Source organism: Varroa destructor, unplaced genomic scaffold, assembly GCF_002443255.2.
Source record: "Varroa destructor unplaced genomic scaffold, Vdes_3.0 BEIS01000006.1, whole genome shotgun sequence".
Lineage (NCBI taxonomy): Eukaryota > Metazoa > Arthropoda > Arachnida > Mesostigmata > Varroidae > Varroa > Varroa destructor.
The window spans coordinates 8,445,827-8,468,662 of NW_019211459.1; the positions used below are offsets into that span (position 1 = coordinate 8,445,827).

The 22,836-nt window shown below is 39.6% G+C and overlaps 2 protein-coding genes across 13 annotated transcripts; one reads left to right on the forward strand and one right to left on the reverse strand.

Moving 5' to 3' along the window:
* Positions 1-28: 28 nt before the first annotated feature.
* Positions 29-8,504, reverse strand: pkaap (A-kinase anchoring protein pkaap). 5 transcript variants are annotated; one of them, XM_022810163.2, is made up of 10 exons: positions 8,239-8,369; positions 7,965-8,097; positions 4,988-5,188; positions 4,603-4,833; positions 4,381-4,485; positions 3,137-3,636; positions 2,638-2,736; positions 2,307-2,462; positions 1,954-2,162; positions 29-1,656 (listed from the first exon to the last, which is right to left on the reverse strand). In XM_022810163.2, exons 2-10 carry the CDS (start codon positions 7,984-7,986, stop codon positions 1,371-1,373), a joined length of 1,809 nt encoding a protein of 602 aa, XP_022665898.1. In that variant the 5' UTR covers positions 7,987-8,097; positions 8,239-8,369; the 3' UTR covers positions 29-1,370. The 5 variants fall into 5 exon arrangements, with proteins under 5 accessions (XP_022665898.1, XP_022665899.1, XP_022665900.1 ...); XM_022810164.2 differs by lacking the exon at positions 7,965-8,097 and having other exon boundaries at positions 8,365-8,504; XM_022810165.2 differs by lacking the exon at positions 7,965-8,097 and having other exon boundaries at positions 8,239-8,376.
* Positions 8,505-8,737: 233 nt separating this feature from the next.
* On the forward strand, positions 8,738-22,063 carry gry (trafficking protein particle complex subunit 11 gry). 8 transcript variants are annotated; one of them, XM_022810155.2, is made up of 23 exons: positions 8,738-8,882; positions 10,064-10,300; positions 11,345-11,559; positions 11,937-12,124; positions 12,470-12,637; positions 12,917-13,090; positions 13,262-13,358; positions 13,617-13,743; positions 14,046-14,194; positions 14,732-14,902; positions 15,239-15,317; positions 15,425-15,625; positions 15,901-16,073; positions 16,197-16,343; positions 16,612-16,731; positions 17,116-17,312; positions 17,495-17,658; positions 17,881-18,079; positions 18,212-18,287; positions 18,643-18,802; positions 19,095-19,230; positions 19,504-19,720; positions 20,035-22,063. In XM_022810155.2, coding segments are annotated over exons 2-23 (3,366 nt in total). In that variant the 5' UTR covers positions 8,738-8,882; positions 10,064-10,299; the 3' UTR covers positions 20,242-22,063. The 8 variants fall into 8 exon arrangements, with proteins under 8 accessions (XP_022665890.1, XP_022665893.1, XP_022665892.1 ...); XM_022810158.2 differs by having other exon boundaries at positions 10,064-10,286; positions 11,323-11,559; XM_022810157.2 differs by having other exon boundaries at positions 10,064-10,286.
* The last annotated feature ends 773 nt before the right edge of the window (positions 22,064-22,836 follow it).

The window sequence follows — 22,836 nt, forward strand, 5'->3', positions numbered from 1 at the left end:
AATCATGATCAATCAAAACAAAAAAAAATGAAGATACTATCAGAGGTCATTTTATTGCAATCAAACATTACAATACAAGACTTTAGAGCGCCTATCGTGTCTCATAAATACCGTCTCATAAGAATAAATAGCAATTTGCATGCATCACAAGTGTTTTTCGCGTTTGGTTATGTTAGATAGACCTACTTGTTAACCAACCATTAAATTCGATAAACAATAGGACGATCGTCTGTGCCCAGTTTATCACTCCTCCTATTCACTTTAATAGAGAGAGGCACAAGAATGAGAAAAATCACATTTAAGCTGTTTTCTCCTTGTATTAATATCACCTGCAGATCACCGCGCCATTGAATAATTACGTCGCTTGACTTGCTTTCCGCGAGCCCCCCTTTTTCTTCATTTCTCAAGCCGGATTTTCTTTACACCCCGTTTATTATTAGTGTCATTATCCATTTTTTACTAATCAAAAGCATTTTACATCGTTCACATTGCTTAAATAAGTTCTAGTCAACAGTTTCGATCTACGCGGGTAGATTGAATGGTTCTTTTATCTTAATTGACGTTTTTCTGGCGGCTTGTTGCACTTCTACGTATACACGGAAGAAGCGCATACTGTCAGATCTGCAAACGTTTTCCAATTTGACTCTTTCCATTTCCACTACAGCTTCGCCTTTCATTGTTCATTGTTCATTTTCCACACTGTTTCCATATATAATTTAGTTTGCTTCTTGTTGCTTTTAGTAAATACTACTAATTCATATCTTTATTCATATTATTACATAATTATAATGCGTATTTTCTACATAATGTACAGATCATTTACACAGCCAAGAGACGACGGTCGCTAACCAATCGCGCATTTGCCTGGCGAGTGACGTTAACTCTGCCACGGTGGTGGCTGTAACAACCGTTGCTAGGTGCTGCTCTAAATAGTCAACGCTGAAACTGCTCTGAAAGTCATAACCACTTAAACTCCAGCTGTAATAATAGTCCACTAAAAAGGTTTCTTTTCCCTGAAATTATTTCCAAACAATAATAAGAGCATAGCATTTTTTCCTTGGTAGGTCAAAGAAGCATGTGACTAAGGTTCCCTTGACTCCGTTTAACACAGTTATACATTTACTATTTTTGAAAGTTTTGAACTGAAATTTCTACGCACAGCCGGTACACCTCTTCCGAGTAATTCGAGGCCAACTGACCTAGGCGCTGTGGGTAACTATTTAGTTAACGGTCCTCTCCCGTTTGTTTTCACCGGCCCTATTAGTTTTATGTGAGAATCTGCTTCCTCTTTGCATCCACCCTGATGAAATCTAGGGTTCTTCAATTTCTTTTAAATAGTCTCTCTTCATTGAACGTTCGCCGTCCCTCTTTCATAAAATTATCTCGTCATTGTTGTCGTGGCCACTATGGTTATTGTTGTTATTGTTATGGGTGCTATTATTATTATTGGCAGTTGCCGTGAGGCAATGGACCTCACGGATGAGTTGATGGGCAGCTTCCCACGCGAGCTCTTCTTCTTCTTCTTCACGATCACTTCGGCCAACAAGCTTTCGCAATTTTGATATTGCTCCACTCCCGACTGTTACTCCGTCAGGTTCCGGCTCAAACTCGGAGGTGAGCTTCCCTAATTGGTCGATGTGTAGTAATTGTAACGGTCTGAAATGTTGAATTACGGCCAAAACAGAAACTGTGTGGTTAAAACGACTTGATGCGTCAACCAAAAATGCGGCGCGATGACTCGGAATTAAAGTGGCCTTATATGGATTAAACCTTTTGAGATTTTAGACATGACATTTATCGCGTCGTTTACTACTTACGTACGCCTTAATAAATAGTGTTCATATTCCATTCAACCTGATTTGAATCCACTTTTTATGTTTACATCTAATGTGTATATATGTGTCAATTAGTGACACATGTTCCTGTGATACTGTCCAAGGCTGACGGTTTTACCTGTTGTGAAGACCTCCATTAGCCTGCTGACCCTTTCGCAGAGTCCCTGAGAAGCTCCATGAAGAGGTAACTTTGTCGTCAAGAAGACTGTGATCGCCAGATGCCCCTAAACACCGACTACCGCCTGTTGGATCTGAAGATAAACACCGACTATCGCCTGTTGGGTCTGAGGAGACGCTTTCACTCGCATGACATCTGCTGCCCGCAAACTGAAGGCAAAATAGAGTTGGTTAACTTATCACGGCAAGTTCGACAATGATAATATATTACAAATACAGTAAAGAATATTTCTCATTGCATTATGTCCCTTGGAATTATATCACAGTAAATCAAGCTATTGTTCTTTCATTTACCTGTTGTGTGCTCGTACTCAAACTACTCGTATCACTACAGCTACTACAAGTGTCTCTTTCACGTTCCGGACCCCGTCTGGTCCCATGACTAGCCCGTTGCACCGTCTGAATGCATTCTGTGAGAAACTTCTGATAAAGCGGCGAGTTGAAGAAAGCCTGCAATAGTGGAAAGATTTCACTATTAATAACAGACATCAAAGGTAGCGTAGCATTATCATAAATCATGCGCACTGTTTTAGAATATATATTTTGGCTAGCATCAATATTTTGCACTCATGACAAAAGATTTCATACTCTGAAGTGTATCCATGTAGGAACATCAATCACTTACTTGTAGAAAATTGTTCTCGAGGTACTGGACAACAATGGCATAAGGTAACGCAAATGTTCGTGCATCGGGACCGTCCTCGGAACATATAGCCTCCTCTATCTACACAAGACAAAAACAGTATAACTAATAACGGTGTTACCAGAAATGATTTGAGTTCTCAAGGCCAGGAAAAATTCGCGTGCAGTTATGCCTAACAAAAAAAATTGCACCCACTAAGTAGGCACGACGCCCCTTGTGGGGTAATTACACAAGGAAAACCACTAATCCCGGAAGCTATGAAAGACTCAGCACTCAGAGTTGGCCAAGGTGGAATCATCGATGATAGATCCTGGCTACTCCATCCAACGTCTGATATTGACCGACCATATTTAAAGAATACGTATTTAAACGAGAATTCGAGCAAGTAGAAAGTAATCAGTACGGTACCGTGCGTTGATAGAAAAATGTAAAACACTAGGTTAAACGGTGACGAAACTTGCTGTGTCCTATTTTTACTAACCTGACTACGCATCACACTACTGAATCCGAGTGGTGTGTCAGCTTGTAATGAAAAGAATTTTCCGTAAATGACCATGGCATCTCTTTGCGCTTCTTCGGCGGCGAATGCGTCGGCAGCTCGCGTATGCGATGCGAAATTCTCGGCAACAATAAGAAAGTCAATGAGAGGTCGGATGCCCATTTCTTCACTGAACTCCATCAGGTAGAAGAGACACGCATCGTTGGCTAAGATGTCAACGAGCCCCGGCCCAGCAGCCATTGCTGTGAGTACGTCGATTTGACGCTGTGTGTAATAGGGACTCCTGACAAAGTCAGTATATAGGTCGCGTTCCATTTGATCAAATACGCTCCGTTGAGCCCGTGCGAAACACGTCCATTCGACATGTGGCTGAGATATACAGGCCAAAATTTCTGCGCGAATGCCATCCTCTAGTGGAATTGGCTGAACGGCGGATGGACCGATGAACTTATTATAAATGTGTAGAGCGTCTTGGCCGATACCTGGCAATTAATAAACACGATATTCAAACATACCGATGTCGATACAAAAACTGAAGCCAACTGTGTCTTGCATTTCCTAAGAGAAGGTATTTGACTCAGTTTAGGAACTAACTGTTGAACGAGCACCCGTAATGCAAACTGGCTTAATCAATCTTGAAAATATTATTAATGATGAACATTCGAGTATTTTCTAGTATCACACTGAATTTGAATTAGTGTGGTCAACATGAATACGAATGCCGTTTTACAAAATGGGAATCGACGGTTTTGCTGAATACCTAGCATAATTTTCAAATATTATATCTAACTATATAAACAGTTCATATATGCGATATAGATCGTCGTATATACGACTGCCACTCAACATGTAATCGTTCTATACTCGGCTGACGTTGTAAACTGCGTCTTGTAAATCTGCATGTACGGCACAGTAAATGGCGACGATAAGTCACCGCTGACTCATATACTTTAGTCTGCCTGGCGTGATGGCTGTGCCACCTGGCGGCGATTTCCTTCCATTGGACTAGTTCGACGCTTTGTGAAACAATTTTTTTGTTGCATAGGTTTAGTGTAGAGTGCAGTGTTTAGTATTTCAGGTGAAAATACTAATGGGAAACGTTGCTATTAAATTATAATAATTAAAATTAATACTCTGTTGTGTGCGCTGCACTTACCCAAAACTCCTTCAAGTGTTTTAAGTTGTTTTTGATTGTGATATCAATTAATTTGTATTTTAGTACTTACTATCCGTGTAGACTGGAGGCACAAACTCTTTTGGAGATGTATCCTTTGGTGAATGGATTGCTGACGCTGAGTCTTCACAGGGACTGAGTGGGTCCGCTTGTAGAGCTAAAAAAGAAAAAAAACAAACCAACACAAACCTGGAAAATCGTTCTTTGGCATTTCCCAAATGCGCCTGAAGGGAGCCAACGTTGAGATGGAAAAAAATGTACGAGTAGCACTTACGGTCTGAAGGTCTGAGTAGGGGCCTTCGTGCTTGCCCCTGTCGTAAAACTTGACTGCTGCGTTGGAACATATCTGACTCTAGCCAGAATCGTAGTAGGTGCTGCATTCCACGAGTTTCCATAAATTGGAGAAGATACGGTATCGAGCCATTATCTCTGAGAAGTTCAGAAAGGGACTTGAAGGAACACGCCTTCGTACGTGGCCCGTGAGCAGGGTCAAAATCCGATTCCGCTGCAGGATCAGAGGAAGGAAAATAACCGTGATAAATGCAGAACATTTCAAACATTGCGCCATGCCTCTCTGTGGATGCTAGCATCCTAACAAAACTAAGCACCCTCCAGTATCGCAATTAAAAGCAAGCGCTTTACTGGGAGACTTTACTTACTTTTGAGCACTCCATCCATGCGTTCCTGAGGTGTTACCTTTAATTGTTGGACCCCACTAGCGACGGAGCCCCCCGCAGCCCTTGATGCTCGCCGTAAGCCGCTGATGCCAGCTCGGGCACCTCGGTTCAATCGCATCTCCATTGAACCGAGGCTTAAGCTGCGTTCACCCAGCAAATTCATCCCTGAACCTCCTAGAGGCCCTGCAAAAAGAACCAAACTTAATTAAATTTAATCTTGCATATGCGGCAAGACGAACTTGGATAAAAGTAATTGTTTTACCCAACGTACGTTGATGTGCATCTAGTCCGATTCTTTTGCACTGGCGAATAGTAGGCAAGCAAATACAATGAGGTGGTTGTTGTACCGCAAAAGCTTTACCATATACAAACCACCCAACCAAGCTGCTACACGATATATTTTATTCAAGCTTCATACTCTTCGCAGAAGCTTATCTAAAATACCAGTGCTTGAATTAGTTAACCGCTTAGTGATGCCTCACGTAAAAATTGGAAATCTAGGTAGAAGACACCCAGGTTTCAGGCTACTTGAAAGACGCAGAAATTACGAATAGATCAATACTCGTATAATCCATAAACTTTCGATCACTCTCATAGAGTTTTGGATTACGCACTTTTTTAGCTCTAAAAATAATAACTGCGATAATCACCCGCATTTACGTGTTAGAGCGTATCTGTAAGAAGAGGAACTTAACTTGTCCGGAGCTAGGTAACGGGCCCAAAATCTCCAATAACATTATCTACATTCTACTGTCAGACGAACTTCGGTAAATATATCAACCTTTTTAGCTATCTACGTCTATAAACTAGCCGAATATCATCAGAACCACTCAAATGGCAAAAATATCACTTAATACAGAAAATGAATGCTTAGATATTGTGCTTCTGTTTCTTTCAAGGTGAAAGCACTAGATTAAAATGCATTCAGAGTACAAACATAAGTTGTTATCACTGCAATCACTTAAAAGCAGAAATTGGGAGATCGAAGACCCTAGAAGAGATAACTAGAGAAGGCGTTGCAGGGATCAGAAAATAGTTTGAATAAAATAGTGTACGGACATTTATACATAGGATTTATCAACATACTTATTACGAAGTTTATCTCAGAGACACCCATCATAAAGAAGTACAGCAAAAAACTGGATTCCAGTTAACTAAATTCAAGACAAGTAAAAATTTGTGCAATAATCATCAACGAAAGATCCACTTGAAGCATACTGTCGCCATTGACTACACACAAGTAAGTCTGTGCCGCCCCTCAGAAAAAGCTTATATTCTCTAGACTGAAGTCAATGCGCCCTAAATGGGTAGCGTGATGTATTGTACCGTCGATTTCATCAAACAAGCGATCGATAACGAGAGGTATAGTAATGCTAATATAGCTGTTAAACAGGTCCCAGAAGGCTGATTTCTACTTCGGGTTTCGATACACAAGTATCGATGTTTTTTCTTTGTTTTCTGACCCATTGAATAGTTCCTGAAAAGCACAAGAAAAGCTAACTGGTTTTACAATTTGTTTTGTCTTGCTTTATTATAGCATCTAGAATTCACTATTTGTTTTGTTGTAATACTGATTGTGTGAATTACTAACGTGTTTGATATTACCCCAAAGTTTAAGCTCCGTTAAATAATGGTTTACTTGAAGTTTTGTGTTTTGTTGACAGTATGTGCATGACAGCTCTGCGACGCCCTAAACGTTGTGTTCATTTTATTTAACTCAGATACGGGCAAAAAGGCGCTCTATCGTCTTCAGGCTTTGCGAAGTACTACTAACGCTTGTGAGATATTATGGAACAACCACTTTTTGCACTTCATGTTATCAAATGATTAAATTAGAATCTGATCTTCAACCACGCGTATCCAAATTCCGCAAAATCTCGGTTTCTTTTGGAGGGACTGACCGATTATTCACAATAATCAATCCACTCGACACGAATTTGTCATACCTTTGTCAAGAGGCAATGAAACACATGATGATACACTTAAATTAGGTTGTTACCGACTATAACAAAATAATCCGACGTACAACTACGATAGCAATGTATGATGACAATCAATGCACGAATCCCTTTTGCTCTTTATCGCACAGTAAATGGTAATTAAACATGGGTTTGTCGTATAACGACGTCGAATACATAATTGATTAGCACCATTTGCAACATCCTGAACATCGCTTGAAGCATCAAAAGGAATATTCCATAACAATGGCAATATATTCTAATGATGTTAATGTTCCATACTGAAAAAGCAAATGGGAGCATCTTAAATGCGAAAGTATCTTTTGATTATTAACATTGTCCGGATTTACATTATGGTAAAACAACTAAAGTTTTTTTGGTCCCACCTACTTCTCTAACCCATGTTAACAGTAATGTTGTCAACCCACTGTGACCACAAGATCTAGCCGTATTGCACTGACGCGCATGCGCATCGACTAAGCCACAGCACAGAATATCACTGCGTAAGTGTTCTTGAATCAATTACATCTATATTTATTTGGCTGATATCACCGACTTTTACACCTATGCCAATCAAAAAAGTCGCTAGACCTCTTTTTCAACACATAAGTGTACCCAATTTGGTGCTCGATGCGTGAAAAGACGAGCCTGGCGTATATCGTAAACAATACTTCACAGTCCCTCTTCTGGGTCTGCTTGGCCCGATCCACGCTGCGAAATGAATGTAGCAGTACACTGTCCCTATGTTTAGTTATACAGCCAACAACGCATACAGCCATCGTGAGATGAAGTTGCCGTCAGATGTCAGTTGTCAGTGAGCATAGTTACACTTCGAAAAGCCGCGTTAATAAGTATCGGAAAAGGGGACGGCACTTAATCTCGCATCAATTCATATTTATGACAAAATAACCCACCAAACAGCTTACCCACCCCTAGGCACCAATCGACTTTTGGAATTACCAGCAGTTAGGGTTCCATACTTCTACATAAAACACACTCGCCTTTCTTCTTGAGAAAGTTCATCAGGCGTTTGTAATCCTATTTGCTAGACGTTGCCATCATCATGGTATCTTGGCGCACCCGACACAGTGCGTCAAGCCGCTCGACTGATTGTCGTTACCATAGGGCTCCTTACTGTATCGAAGTAGTGGTAGTCGTAAAAGCTAATTTGAGTACCCATTTCACGTTACGTGCACACATAAATATACACATATATATCACATAGAATAATTAATGTGTCTGTTTATCTGGCTGCAAATGATGCCAGACACTCACAAATAGACTGACGGCCCGACAATAGTGTTACGGCTGCACGGATCTCTCCTTCTCCATCACACGATAACAGTGCTCCTGTTAAGCCACGGCAAGACAAAGCAAAACAGAGACCTTTTGCTTACTTACCCTTCACGAACGGTGTTATAATCTGAGCCAAGCACGATGATCCGTCAGGCTGCCAGGATTGTGTTCCCTGGGGAGGAATTCGCACTTGCTTTAAATAACCGTTAGTTGGCGGAACAGTGAAGGTCTGCGCGTGATCGTGTGCAGTTTGTTTGGTTAACGGAAAGTGTCACAATGAATCGTGTGAAGGGTTCAGAATCGGAAGTCACTATCTATAAGTTGCTGTATTTAGAAGCACCAGACATTTTAATTAAGTGGTAATTGAATTGTGCCCGCTTCTCCCTGGCAAGCCATTCACCGCTTAGTGTTAGCAGACGACGCTGTTACACAATTTGTTTCGCCAGCTAAACGAAAGCAGAAGTTGCCGCAAATGATCCTCTCAAATTTAGCGGTCGAAACATCAACTTTTAAAGAGAAGCAGAATACGCATCTATCGTAAATGACATGCTACTGAACTTTTTATCTGTATGGGAAGCTTCCGCCCATAAAATCTCGAATTGGAACATTAATGTGGTACCGAAGTAATTATTAAAATATGAAAGTATGCAATAGGTGTAGCGTGGATCCTATTTTAACACGTAGTTCCCGTCCTATAGGCAGACAATAAGGTTGCTAGAATCTGCTTAGTTTAATCGTGCATGTAGTAGGAGTGTTAGCGCATTATTTTTTTTTAACATTTGTGACTTAGCGGGATTAATTAACCGGTTTTTCATTTGTATCAGACTATCCTAAATAAGCTTTTCTATCAAATATACGTATCTAAGTAATATCCCTACAGCTCTAGGATATCTTTCGCTAATTTATGAACCGAAAAACAACAGATGTTTACATTGCTTGGAGACGTTTCTAATAGTGTTTTAGCTACGTGTCCTCTTCATTTTGGAAACGTCAATTGGTTAGACCCGAAGGCTTAGCGCATTCCCCCACCACTTGGTTTTGTTAAAGTAGAAAATTGTCGGAAGATATATCCATTCACAACTGAAGTAAATCGATTTCCGAGTAATAGTAATTCTATCTTTATCCACTTAGGCTCATATGCTTGGCAAAAATGTTTTTTGCGTCTCTAGAGCATCGGTTCCTTTGAATGACGGTCAAACAAGTAAACCGACCAGCGGGCAGAAAAGAATTTACAGAAATGATTGGTCGTTGTAATGAAAATGCCTTCCATATTTGATTAAACTAACTAAATAACAACGTTTTATTGTAGGTATAAATAAATATAAAAAAAGGCAAATATCTAAGATTAAAATTAATACAGAAAACTACCAACACAGCGCTAATGCGAGCAAAAACAGTATAATAATATAAACCATATAGCTTAAATGCTTAATAATCATTCCCACTACAACTAACCTATGTACTAGAGGATTCACAAAATCCTACACATTGTAAATTGCACATTTCATCGTTTCCCTATCTCAGTTTTGTGGTATTGTATTTTTTTCGGACCTTTATAATATACTTTTTTAGAACGTGAACCCACCTTTTCTCATCTATTTATTTAACTCAGATTTTTCAAAAATGCGGGTAACATAAAAAGCGAAAAAAAATCAACTTCTGCCTCTAACGTTAAAGTTGGGAATAGTGCGTGTGGTCCTCTTTTGCTTTATATGGTATAGATGATAATGAACTTCCAGCCTCATACTTTTGCTGTTTTCTAAAAATAAGCACATTTTTACTGAATCGTACAACTGTTTTTAAGTCTGTTTGCCGCGCAGTGTGTTAGTACGCCAGCATACGTTTCTCGTGAGCCCGTCGTCATCGCCGACAGCGCCGTTGGCGGTATCTAGCCGAACTACCACATTCGAAATCCAAATCTCTTCATCATTTCGAGAAAAAAAAAAAGGAAGATTTCTCAGCCAAGGATTTGCTAGTGCTGGAGAAAACATGAGTTCGCTCTGACATCGAGCGGTTATCGCCAGTAGGTAAATTGCACAGAGTAGGTATTTTCTGCAATCCTTCTTCCTGTGATATTGGAGCCGTGTGTTTATAATCCAATGCAAAGTGGTAGAAGTAGCAGCGATGCAACAACTGTGGCAGTGCAAACAAATGTTCTCTGTCAGCTGTGGATTACCTCTTTCTTGGCGACCTATCCTCCGTTCAATAGCTATCTATACTCAATGCTGTTTCTAGTTGGCAACCAGTCGTTTGTGATGCTTAACAGCTTACGCACGAAAAATCCAGCCCATGCGGTTACAGCTCATAACCGCCTCAATGACAGCTGTGTAATGTTTTAGAAACGGGACTCCGCCTCGTCGAATTAGAGCATTTTCATTCGTAAAAATAAAATACAAATTTTAGTTAAGAGTCATTGCGTTGCGTGCCTGTCAGAACTTATCTACCTGGTAACATATGTTGGCAGATATAGACTAAATGCGTTCTGAAAATAGTAAATCAAATAAATACCTTTGAAACCGGTGATAAATATACGTGTTGCGCTGATAAAGAAGAAGGTGCGAATAACTTGCTCATCATTTTAGCGATTCGAGCTTTCATAATTGTTAGTAAGGCAAAGATGCAGAATGGTCTCACGATTTTATTTACCACAAGCTACAAGTATTGCAATGACAGACTTCACTATGTTTATGGTTGCGTTCGTTTTTGATGCGTTTCTTTAGTCTCTACGAAATTCGCGTTTGCATATCACGATTATTTCAGCTTTGCTTCTTCATATACTCAGAACATAGTGTTTATTATGTAACTCTAACATGCATGCATGGTAATGTAATGTGAATTTCAATTATACGTTCTGTTTTTAACTAAGTAAGATGACCGCTACACAGCAGTGCTTGACTAATTATCAATAGAAGGGCCTAGAAAACCGATTTGCGTAGGCTGAATTTACTAAAAACAAAATCGAGACGTTGACTTGATATTATCAACACATGTTAATACTAAGAATGTAAGCACAGCTCAATTAGAGCCTAGTTTTTGTTATAGTAGTTGGTAAAATTGCTTTAGTTTTGATTTTTTCCCTTCATAGTGCAAACCAAGCGTGCGGAGATGGAGATCGGTGCGGTGCCAAATGAGCTGGTCGCTCGACTTCGGGCCAATATCGCGTTTTGTGGATTGGATCTAGAGAAACCTGAACATTTGACTATTTGGCAGGCGTTTACCGAGGCCCGGGCCCCTGAACGGGAGCCACTACAATTCACAAATGTATCACTCGACCATGTATTCCCTCAAGCTAAAACGAAGGTAATGACGCTTGGTGTCTACAAACAGTTATAAGATAACAAGGTTACCCTACGATTTTTCGTTCAAATTATTAACGATAGCGAACAATTCATTGCCAAAAGCTGAACTTGAGAAATACACAAACCCGATGCAATATGTTAAAAAAAATACTACAAAAAAAATCTTATAAACGTTTGTTGGATGACTAGGGCGCCTGACTTAATTCCGTAAAGTTTTGTTTCTATTTTCAGAGTATTTGAGCCCTTAGTTTCAGATAACCATGCAGTTACAATTAACGAGCACTTCCGTCTTTTGTGGGGTATCAAAGCTACCGAGGCTTTAGCCCTCACAAAGCAATGCTTAAATTGATTCTTGTCATTATCGTTGTTTGGTTTTAGCGCACGTCATTCGAAGGATACGTTGAGCGGGGTATTTTGAAAGCAAACTGGCTCATAAAACACACCCGTCTAATTCCGGCTGTTGGTGTGTTTTTCTTTGATCTCGACTGGGATGAGCCAGACTTTGCAGAGCGAAAGGATCTTGCTGCCCAGAACCTTCTGAATTTCAAACGGAACCTTTCAGGAAGGTAATATGTCTGTGGCTCATTTTACACAAAACATACTAATATTGAGCCTGTTGTAGCGTATAAAAAAATATAGTGCAAATGTAAAGCTCGTGAAAAATTCCTTTTTGGCATCACAGATTTATATACGATAAAACTTGGAAATCGCTTGCTAACCATTCACTTAGACATTTTCCCCGTTAAACTTTTCTGGTAAATCAAACATTTTCTTTGATATATATTTATAAGATAGTATATTATATAAAAATGCACTTAATTTACTATATTAATCGATTAGGTTTGATGAATGGTAAAAATACGATCTTTAAGTATAATTACTTCTTCTTCATATTTCTCTATACATTTTAGGGATAGCCGATTATGTTTAGTATTAGTGCAAAGGCGTGCAAGTTCTCCGGTAAGCGACAACAAGTTGGCAGCTGAGCGGGCCCACGAATTAACGCAGGCGTGTGAGATTCCGCTCAAAGCCTTGTTCGTTCTACAGTATACAGAACACTTGCTTGGCTTCATTATGAGGTAAACAAAATCGCTTTGGGAGGCTAGCGTATTGCACTGACCATGCTGCGACAGTCAATGGAATTTGATAACTTTCTAGGCAGTCAGATTTGGCAGGCGTGTGCAGCAGCTCGATCAGAAAGTCCAATTGCTCGAATGCGAAAGAGCGTGTGAGGAGAAGCTTGTTAGAGTCTATTCCCTGATTAGATTGTACAGCGTAAAGATTCTTGATAAAATAAGCCACACTTCATGAGGTTGCATAATAAGCAGTTCCGCTGTTTTTTGTACCTCAATGCTTAGACTAGAGACAGCGATTATGGAACAAGCAAAAGGCTATTATTCCGCCGAATATCGTCGTATGGCTGGACAAAATCAACTTGTAACCAAGGGTACCTATCAGCTTCTTTGTATTCGACATCACTTTAAGATGGCAACTTTTCAAGAACTCAAACAAGATGCCTCGGTAGCAATAAAGTAAGTACCTCGATCAATTTCGCATCATTAGGAGAATGGTGTATATCAACAAGACCGATATACTTACCTGTTTGATCTGCTAACAAATATGATTAGTGAACAGATTGAGAAGCAGCGGTTGATAGGTTCTATTGTTGTATGTTTTTTGTGCTTTGACACATCCCTTTATAGACACTATAAGCAGGCGTATATATTGCTTGCTGAATTACGTGCCACGGATCCGAATTTACTGGAAGTCAAGACGATTGCCGGAATTATAAATTACAAGGCAAGAACCTTTTTGAGTCTTAGCAGCGTTTCAGCTATCGTTATTTGGCGTGCGTATTTCCTTTTGTCTTCTTTTCTATCGGATCGAAATACGCGTTTAAACGTTTCTACTTTTAAGATATATACATCGTCAATGGATTAAAAAATCGATCCACTATAATTGCATTTGAACCAAGCGATAAATTATCTTTGAATAAAACGCGTTAGCCAAAAATTAACGTTATCGGTTGCGCTATTGTGTGCAATGAGCTTTCCGCAGATATGTCAACTGTACTACGAGCAGAATGCTCCATTGGAGGCGATCCATCAATTGCGAAGGCATATGGAGAACTTCAAGACAACCGTTGGACCCCCCGGACTAGCATTCGAACATTATGCTTGGTTAAGTAAGTTTCATGTCTATTTAACTGTTATACTGGCTGCTACTGAGAGAACCTGTCAATTATTTTGACCATATTTTTGTCGTTTCATATATTCATTTGCATACAGCAACCCAGTATGTTTGAAACTCTAGAATTGCTATTTGAAGTCATGACGACCTGTTAAAAAGCAACGAGCCGTGTTCAACGTTTTTCCTTTACATATTAAATATATCTTAATTTAAGTACCGCTGCTGAGTAGACGGAATACTTATCGCTGTTTTCTACATGCAAGCGTTTCTATTTTTTTTTGTTTATTGAAACTACAGCTAAACAGAGTCAGTTATTCGGCGATTTGTTCGAGTCGGCAATCCGTCGAGGTCTTACTCCTATCCAAACCCAGCATCCCGGCTTCTATTATTCATCTGCCGCACAGTACGCCGTACAGCGAAAAAAAGCTGCGAGGCAGCTTTGTCAGGTAGATGATGTAATTCTAGTATAAATAGAATTTAACCAGTTCTGACAAGTAACTGCTTGCAAGTTAGATTTGTGTCCCTATCATAGCATAGTAGGTAACGTGTCTGTTTACCTGCTAAATTTTGGAACCCGTGGTGGTCTAAGTTTGACTCCAGGAGTTAATGCGCTTCGTTTCGCACTTGTAGCAACGAACCGCCGGAAGTCATACCTAACAGCTTTAGTACTAGACACGAGAAACGCGAAAAACAAATTGAGATATATATTTTGCAAGATATAAATGCTCTCTGTTAATGAAATTGGATCTACAAAAATATCATACAGTAGCATGCTGTTTTACTTCGAATGTAAAGCTAGACCAGCAGCAGAGTAGAAGTACCGTTTAGATGCTTTACAATAATATCTTTACATTTTCTTTACTCGCATAAATTGTATAACATCTATATGCCATTAGCGGGACCCTAAACAACAATATATTTTAGTCTACTTTGGCATCTCGTCCAAATTTCTGTTTCGGTCATACGCAACTGGTCGCAAGCAGGCTGTCACGACATATCCATCGCCGGATCCCTTGTCGGGTGCCGATCAGGTTCCTTACTACGGTCAGAGGCCGTGGCGGGCAGCGGCTGCGAAGGGCGAAGCCCCGGATCCGGCCCTTGAAGAGCTCGCTATCCGAGCTCTGCAGTATAAGGAAAGGCAGACCAATCATTCGGTATGTGTGACGTATATGTCGGGATTTGGCATTGCCGACACCGTTAGCATTGACACGATATCACAGTCCAATAACAGTTCCTTAGAGCAGTTAATACTACTCGTAGTACGAATACTTCATCCCAAGTGCTTGTTGGTAGAGGTTGAATGGCATACAAGTCAGTCATTTTTACAGCACAGATAACTGTAATACTGCCCTGGAATCCTTTGTCCTGGGTAAAGCATTTCCCTATGCTGCTAAGGTAGCCATCATTTTTTCGGTAGGCTGTCCATTACAAAAAATAGTTTTAGTAAAGGTACAATTTAAAAAAATGGCGTATTATTTGTGTATTTGCAGAGTATTATTATTCCGCTTCTGAGTGGCGCCGTGTCTCAGTTCAAAAAGTACAAAGGGCCCCGAATCAAGCGACATCAAAGTGAGCAGAACGATTTCTTTCGACATTCTCGAATTATATTTTTGGAACCCGGCACTGCGAGAAAAACATTTTATCGTAAAACTGACGTTTTACTAATTTTCTTTCAGTGGTGTTGCTGGCAGAGGAATATGCGAGCAATTCAGAGCCGGACAAGGCGTTATCAATATTAATGCATGTTCTAATCGACTTCAGACAAGAACGTTGGCCGCCGCTCCTGACACGCATTCTCGGTACAGCCTTAAGGGTGGCGTATCTTGCTGCGAATCCTATCCATTTCCTGACACTGGCTCTCGAGTACATGGCGACTTGTGAGTATGAGTGTAATGCATAAAGCACTTGGCTAAACGTTGCTCACTGAATTTTAATGCAAAGAGTTCTATGAATTGGAATCACGTATTTTCCACCTGTTGTACAAAGGCGCATCATAGCGACGTCCTAGATCAAATAAACATGAACCAGTTATCCTCTGCTGTAACTTTCGCTGTTGTGAATATAGTGTGTCGTATTACCAAACCCTGTAATGTGTACAACGTCACTATAATGTGAGTAATTATAACATTAGTTGTATAAAATGTTCCCATAGGGACGGATTGTACTGCGGAACAGCGAGACGGCTTGTTGAAAAGCGTTGCACGCCTATTAGATGGCCAACCACCGGGTCGGCCATTCACTGACCTTGAAGACACTTCTGGCCTTTGGACCGAAAAACTTCAAGCGTTTAAAACCAATGGACCCGTTCAACTGGACATGGACAAAGTATCCGCGTGACAAAATAAGGCCATCAAATTACGTCAATTTTTATTTTTTTCTGTGTGATCTGTTACGGCGCTAACCAATCAGTATTCATATATATTTTCCTACTCCGTGCATCTCTGACAGGTTCGATCGTGCATTTATTGCAAGGCGTATTTTAGCTCACCGTCGTATTCTTCGAACGAGACAATTGAGCTACATATTTACGTTCGGTCCCAGTTGCCATTTGACGTTAATTTCATCACTCGCTTCAACGTTCATTTCAACCACAACGTAAGTTAGGAAAAAATAAAAGCTAATTCGCCTGCTGCGTCAAGAATAGCCTACCAGTTATATATGTAATAGAGACCAACCCAAATAAACATCGTTGAGATTATTAGGTAATCCTTACCATGGAGTGGTAACAGTTGCACGACTCAGGCTTTTCTTTTTCTGGTAGATAACAAGGCGACATTGTAAAACTCCAAAATTGTTGATATCCGTAAATTAACAGCAAAAAACGACTCAGTTTGCTCATTTTTTGATAATATTGCCTCCGTAGGTGTACGATGGACAATGCTCAATATCAGATAACCGCGTTCTGGGCCTTGTGGCCGGCAGGACGCACAGATTTAGTTTCACATTTCCCGCAGGCCAGCAACACGTCGGTACCCAAATTAAGGTAGTACATAAAAACAAGCCGTTTTAATGGCATTTAATGTTTTCTTTGATATTTTTTATATCTTCGTACTATTAGCAGTTCCAAAAAACCTACGCATGAATCAAAAGAGAAGCAGCTTCTCTAGTTAACAAGACAAGCGGAAATTTTCGATTCTCACGTGTCCCAAAAGCTATATAAATGATATTTTAAAATTCATTTGTCAACTAAAGCTTTTCATCGTGTTCATTTTTTTTTCATGTTTAGTGAAAATTGGTGAATTATCAAATTCAAGTTAATAGATACAATATATGCATGCCCCAATTTGATGTCACTGACAGAAGGGGGCTTTACGAAGACTACATTTAGTTTATTTAGAATTCATAGCATGGTCTATTTTTCTGACAGGTTGTCGGTGTATCGATGCTACTGGGTCAACCCGAATGGGAAGGTCAGTCGTATAAGCCTCTCGTACAACTAAACTGGACGGCCGCATCATTAGGCACGCACTTCTTTCGCTTAGCCTGGGACCCAATTCCAAGTCGGGCTATCAAACAGCACCGTGAACAGGATTTCAAAGAGTTACCGTATCGTCTCGTAGCCAGGTATGCCAATAATGTGCCATGCCGTGTTTGTACCGAACAAATCAAAAGTTGTTGCCACGTTAAGCTATGCTGTAATTACACAAACAACGAACGTATAAATAGTTTATTTTATCAGTACCATATGTTGTAAAAAGAGCTTTTTAGCCTAGATTTCTACATCTTCGCCTTGAACCTGTACACAGTATTGTGCATCGCGAAGCTCGAATGGCTGTTTCGTGGTCACTAGAAACTCCCGCCCTTGTGGGAGAACTTCTTCCTGTACGGATTCAGCTAACGAACAATGAGGCCGGTGATATCGGAAATGTCAAACTTACACTTTTTACGGCTGTTCCCAATAGTAAGTCAAGTATGTACCCAGCTTCATCAAATAGAAACAAGCCGTCATATTCGAATTTAATTATAATTATAATAAGAAAAGCTAAGGCGGGACGAATCATGTTTCTGTAAGGTATATTTTAGAAGTAGAAACTTAGTAAATTTAGAACACAAATTTGTTACATATGTATATTTATTCCAAAGGATTTATATTGCTATATATTTATACACATATGTTTTGATATATATACAGCTATTGTGGCCCTTGACCCTTCGCTGGCAGCTGATGCTGGTCCGTCAGTAACAATGGACATACCGCCAGTGCGATCTGGGGCTTCTCAAAACATCGAGGTGTTTATCAAAGCTGCTGAGCCTGGCACTAGGGAGCTCGAGTTAACAGCCTTCTATGAAACATCGCTTGTGCTGTCGGAAGGCAAAAATGTCTTATGCAGGTAATAATTTTTGCTAATATACGATTTTACTCTTTTTTATTTTAGTTTCGACTATATATATCCTCATATTTTTTCAATCATTTATACTATCCTACCACGACGGATAAGCTTATGATATCATATATTTTATAGGTGTCATAAGCAGGATCGGCATAAGCTTGAAGCTGCAGTAGCGTTTTCATTGGAAGGCCATCTACTTAATAAAAAAGTACGTTTTTTAAATATATAAATTGTAGGAATGTTGAAAAATACTTATTATGATAGGTTTTAGTTTCGTATTAACTGTAACAGGTATACGGCAAAGGTCGATCAAAATTATTAACGATTAAATTGATTTTACCCGCTTTTACCACAATACGTTGCTTCACTGCGTTCGAGTAATTAATGTCTTTGTTAAAATAAAGAGGAGAAACAATTATGACAGATGCTTAGGTTCTTGTTTAAAAGAACAGTTATTCAAAAGAGATGGAATTACGAGCATTAAATAAGTGACAAAGCACGGAATAAGGTTCTCTCTAAGGAAAAACGTTTTCTTCTAAAATTATTATTTCTGTTTAATCTAGTTGGCTCCCGTGTCGAAACTTCATGAAGGGGAGCCTTTCGTTTTGGCCGTCGACGTATCCTGTATAGCAGACGGTGGAACGACTTTGCTGTTAGGGGAAGGCCAATTACAGCCTGCGGCCCATGTGTCAATAGCGAACAGCGGCGATGCGATGCCTTCTAGTGCGTAGACTTGTGAACCTCGGGCGTATAGCAAGTTTAGTTGAAGATACATTATATTTTCATTAAGCCCACAGCGAAATTTGAAGCAGTGAAAAAATGTTAAGTTAATTATAGCTACAAATATATTCATTGCATTCGGAATTATTTAATAACAAGACTAACGTGGATAACAAGGAAGAATCTAATACTAAGTCGTCGTTGACAGTCTGTCAGTACCGTAAGTGTATAATTTTCTTTCATTTTGGATAGCAAGCGCTCGATGATGACACTAAATAGCCTTGTATGTTCGCAGTCCCGAGGTCTCAAATGGAAGGGGTCCAGCTCCGTGCTGGAGAATCAGCCCGTTCATGTTATACTCTGGAGGTAACCCCGCCTGCCTCAGGAGATCCACCGGCTCCGCTTGGTCACTACCGTTTCTATTGGCGCAGGTAGGTCTTTTAGAAACATTCGAGTATCATAGACTAACAATGTATTTGGTGAGTATCTTTATCAGTATGTATTAACGCAAATATTTAGAGTAATCTATAAAGAAACCGCGACGTCGTAAGGTATCAAGTATTAGTGTCGACGCAAGAATCCGTCACCAAAAAAACATTCCAAAGCGTAAACAAACTCTGCATTTGTTCTACGATCCAGATTCTACGATTCAGATAAATATGAAGATTTGTTATTTACATAGCTTTGCTGTTGTGTTATTATAGGAGTTCTTACGCTCATTGGAATTCCGCTCAGCTGACTCTTCCGGCCCCGGTCATTCTCTCATGCCCCTTATCGCTCTCTTTAGAAGCTCCAGCCCACGCCCGAGTCTCAACTCCACTATACATATCCTACCACCTACGTAACCGTAGTGAACGAGTTCAGGAGCTTAGTCTTCAGGTGAACTCATCTGAAGGCTTCATGTTCGCTGGTAGCAAGCAGGTTAGTAGTTGCAGATAAACAGCGATACATTTGCTCAGACGTATTCCGTCGAAAGACAGGAAATAACCATGAGGCGACGTTGCTTTTCAATCATACAAGTTGTTGGTGCTCATACGACTCGAACGTGTTCAGTCCTATATGCGAAATAGATTATTTTTTATTATGCTAGCCAAAATGTGCCCGATTCAGCCAGTCAAAGTTAGCTGACATGTGATAAAGAGCTAAAATATGTGTATCTGTGTATGTATGAGCGTTTCTCGCATGCAATAACTACTCCCATGTGTAAATAAAGTGTGTTCCTGTTTTATTCGCAGCTATCGCTTCGAATTGCCCCGGGGGCTGTAAAGCGGTTACAGTACACGCTATACCCGTTAGTCGCTGGTTACGTGGCGCTTCCGAAGTTACAATTACTGCTCGATCCTTCGGTTGCCCCCGTGGAGATGGACTCGGCTGCACGGGACATGCTTCCTTCCTTTATCTTTGTTATGCCACATAGTAGAGGGACCCGAAGCCCAAGCTAGGAGTGCTTCGTACACTAGGATCGCCCAAATGCACCACAACTGTCATTATGCCTTATGCCCCATCTTCGATTATTGATACTCGGCAGTCAGTTGTGTTTAACAAAGGCTCAAAGTATAGGAAGCCACCATGCTATTATAGAGATGAACGATTAAGCTATCCTAGCGCCGCAGCCTGATTGGGCGGCGCTAGGACAGCTTCGAATCGATGTGATCTAGGAACCCTGACAATAGGTAGAATCCAACATGTCTTATGCTATCTTATATATATATATGTCAACTGATATGAAGTAACTGCTGTAATGGGAGTAATCGCTAATTAATTACACGTCCGCTATGGTGTACATGGTTAGATTTTTATAACATTGTTTTTCAAAAAAGACAAAGATTTATAATGTAATGTTTGTTTGTTTTTATGGAAAGTAGTAGTAGATTAAAAAAGCCACATTGCACTTAATAAGGAAGTATTTTAATTTGATACGGTTATGCCTTTCGTTGGCTAGTTGCAACATAGGATACAAATGTCTGCTGTCCTAAACGAATCAGTATATTCTAATTTTTAAGTTTGGAAACTTATTTTATCGTTTACCAAAATAGGAGTCGCATACGAGTAATATATACGTGTATACATGCAAGGAAAGTCAACTATCCACTATTTTCTGATTGAATATCAGACACAGTATTGCAGAAGTTCGCGTTAATTATTTGATAAGATCTACCTTATTGCCTGAATATTACCTAAATTAATAGTTACCTAAATATATATTATTATATTACCTAAATCAAAAGTTTTGGTATCATCATCATCAAGAACTATGATTTACTGTAATTAAATACTTACCTGGCCAGTGAAGTAACTGTTTATGTATAATATAAAGGTCTGCATGCAGATATGCGCTACAAAGTTGATGCGCAAGTTCTATACAGGCTTCGGCTCAGCCGGAGAAGTTGAGTGGAAATGTATTGATCCTACGGGAACCATAATATACGGCAATCTAAATAAATATAAACTAACTGAAAACAAATTTTGCATTTGCAAATGCAGTCATTTCGATCAATGTTAACTTCTGTTTATTGACACATTTATATTTGTGTGAGCTTACGGCGCCCAAATATGAGAAAGATAAATTTTTTGAAGCTATTATGTCGACATTCATAAAGCCTGCCTCCTTAGAGCAAATGGCCTAAGTTTGAGACAAGCGCAGTTCTATCAAACAGCTAAAAGATAAGTTTAAAACTGATTTTTAAACTTCAGTTTCTGGCAAGAAGTCTTCCAGAAAGACGCATGCGCGCAAAATGAATTGCAACTGTAGACAAAAAAAATTCCTAAGCTTGTTCAGTAAGAGAGGGATGGACCGATTTAGAAAACCTAAATCATATTGACATATGTTCTTATATATCGAATTCATTCAACATATACATTTCTGTGTAACGATTCACAACTGTCTTCGAGGAATTCTAGCTTGCTATATACATCAACATAAACAAGACACTTGAGCATAAAGGTTAGGTGCATCTCTACGCACACGCTTTGGTTAAACCTCATGAAGTTCTGTCGAAGTGTTTGAGTATTACTTATGTAATACTGTAGTGTGCGTTATAAAATTGCCTACGACGGCCTTGCAATAAAACTATGTGTCGTGTTGAGACTCCTGCAGGCTCGTCAGGGTAGTCTTCTATTCAAGAGAAGATACCTATGTTTTTTGAGAACTACCATTATTCTAAATCACGTAGCGCAAACTAGAAGAGCTGTATTGTTATGATCAATATTGATAATACGGTTAATAATGAAATTGCAATAAATTTAATCATGTATTAATATTAATTGTATATTGTTTACTTTCCTTTAAAAGCCGCTGGGTTATTTGTTGCGCTACGTTTAGTTTGGACGGGCTGTACATACAATGACATATGTACATATCGGCAGAAGAAAGCACGCCATTAGGAGCTTCTATAGCCATTGAAATTTAATTCTGCTGACATTTCCAGTAATCACCTTTCGAGATTTTTTCCACGATGCCTGTCTTGGTGCCTTTTTACATCACCTACCCTCTGCACAACTAAAGTGAACACATTGAGGCCTTCAGAATCGAAGTTCCGACTTATTTACGCCCCGAGCAACCCCCCAAAAGGCATGCGAAGTTAATGTCCGCCTTGTGTAATCCGTTAGGTAAGTTCGTAGAGCATAATATTATTGCGCCTGATCTATATGCAAAGAGATTACTCAATATCAGTAACTCTTTTTTGATATGTCTTAAAAATCGTAATCAGAAAGGTGTAAAAACAAATTACCATTCCGCTCGCGATAATTCTACTAATGGTCTCAGTTTTTTTTACCAATGTTATTATTTTTATTACCCAATCAAGTTTATCAAGCGAAAGGGCCATTTCATTGAATTTCAAAAATGTTTTCTGGCTTCTGAAGCAAGAAATAAAAAAATATCAATTTTTAAAAAGAAGTGTAATACTTGTGTGAGTTACAATTAAAAGATCTGTCGAATCAAACATCCGTTTTTCCATCTGCTGGCATCTATGTCGAAATCTCGAATGGCAACCACTAGAGGAAATCTGGCACTTCCAGAAATTGGACTGAAGTTT

Coding starts and splice junctions, on each gene's coding strand:
- pkaap (XM_022810163.2), bottom strand. CDS start 7,986: ATGAACTTTCTCAAGAAGAAAG. Junction 3,637..4,380: donor GCCTCCAGTCTACACGGATA/GTAAGTACTAAA, acceptor ATTAATTGCCAG/GTATCGGCCAAGACGCTCTA. Junction 2,737..3,136: donor GTAGTGTGATGCGTAGTCAG/GTTAGTAAAAAT, acceptor TGTCTTGTGTAG/ATAGAGGAGGCTATATGTTC.
- gry (XM_022810155.2), top strand. Junction 13,744..14,045: donor CGAACATTATGCTTGGTTAA/GTAAGTTTCATG, acceptor TTGAAACTACAG/CTAAACAGAGTCAGTTATTC. Junction 16,344..16,611: donor ACGTTCATTTCAACCACAAC/GTAAGTTAGGAA, acceptor TTGCCTCCGTAG/GTGTACGATGGACAATGCTC.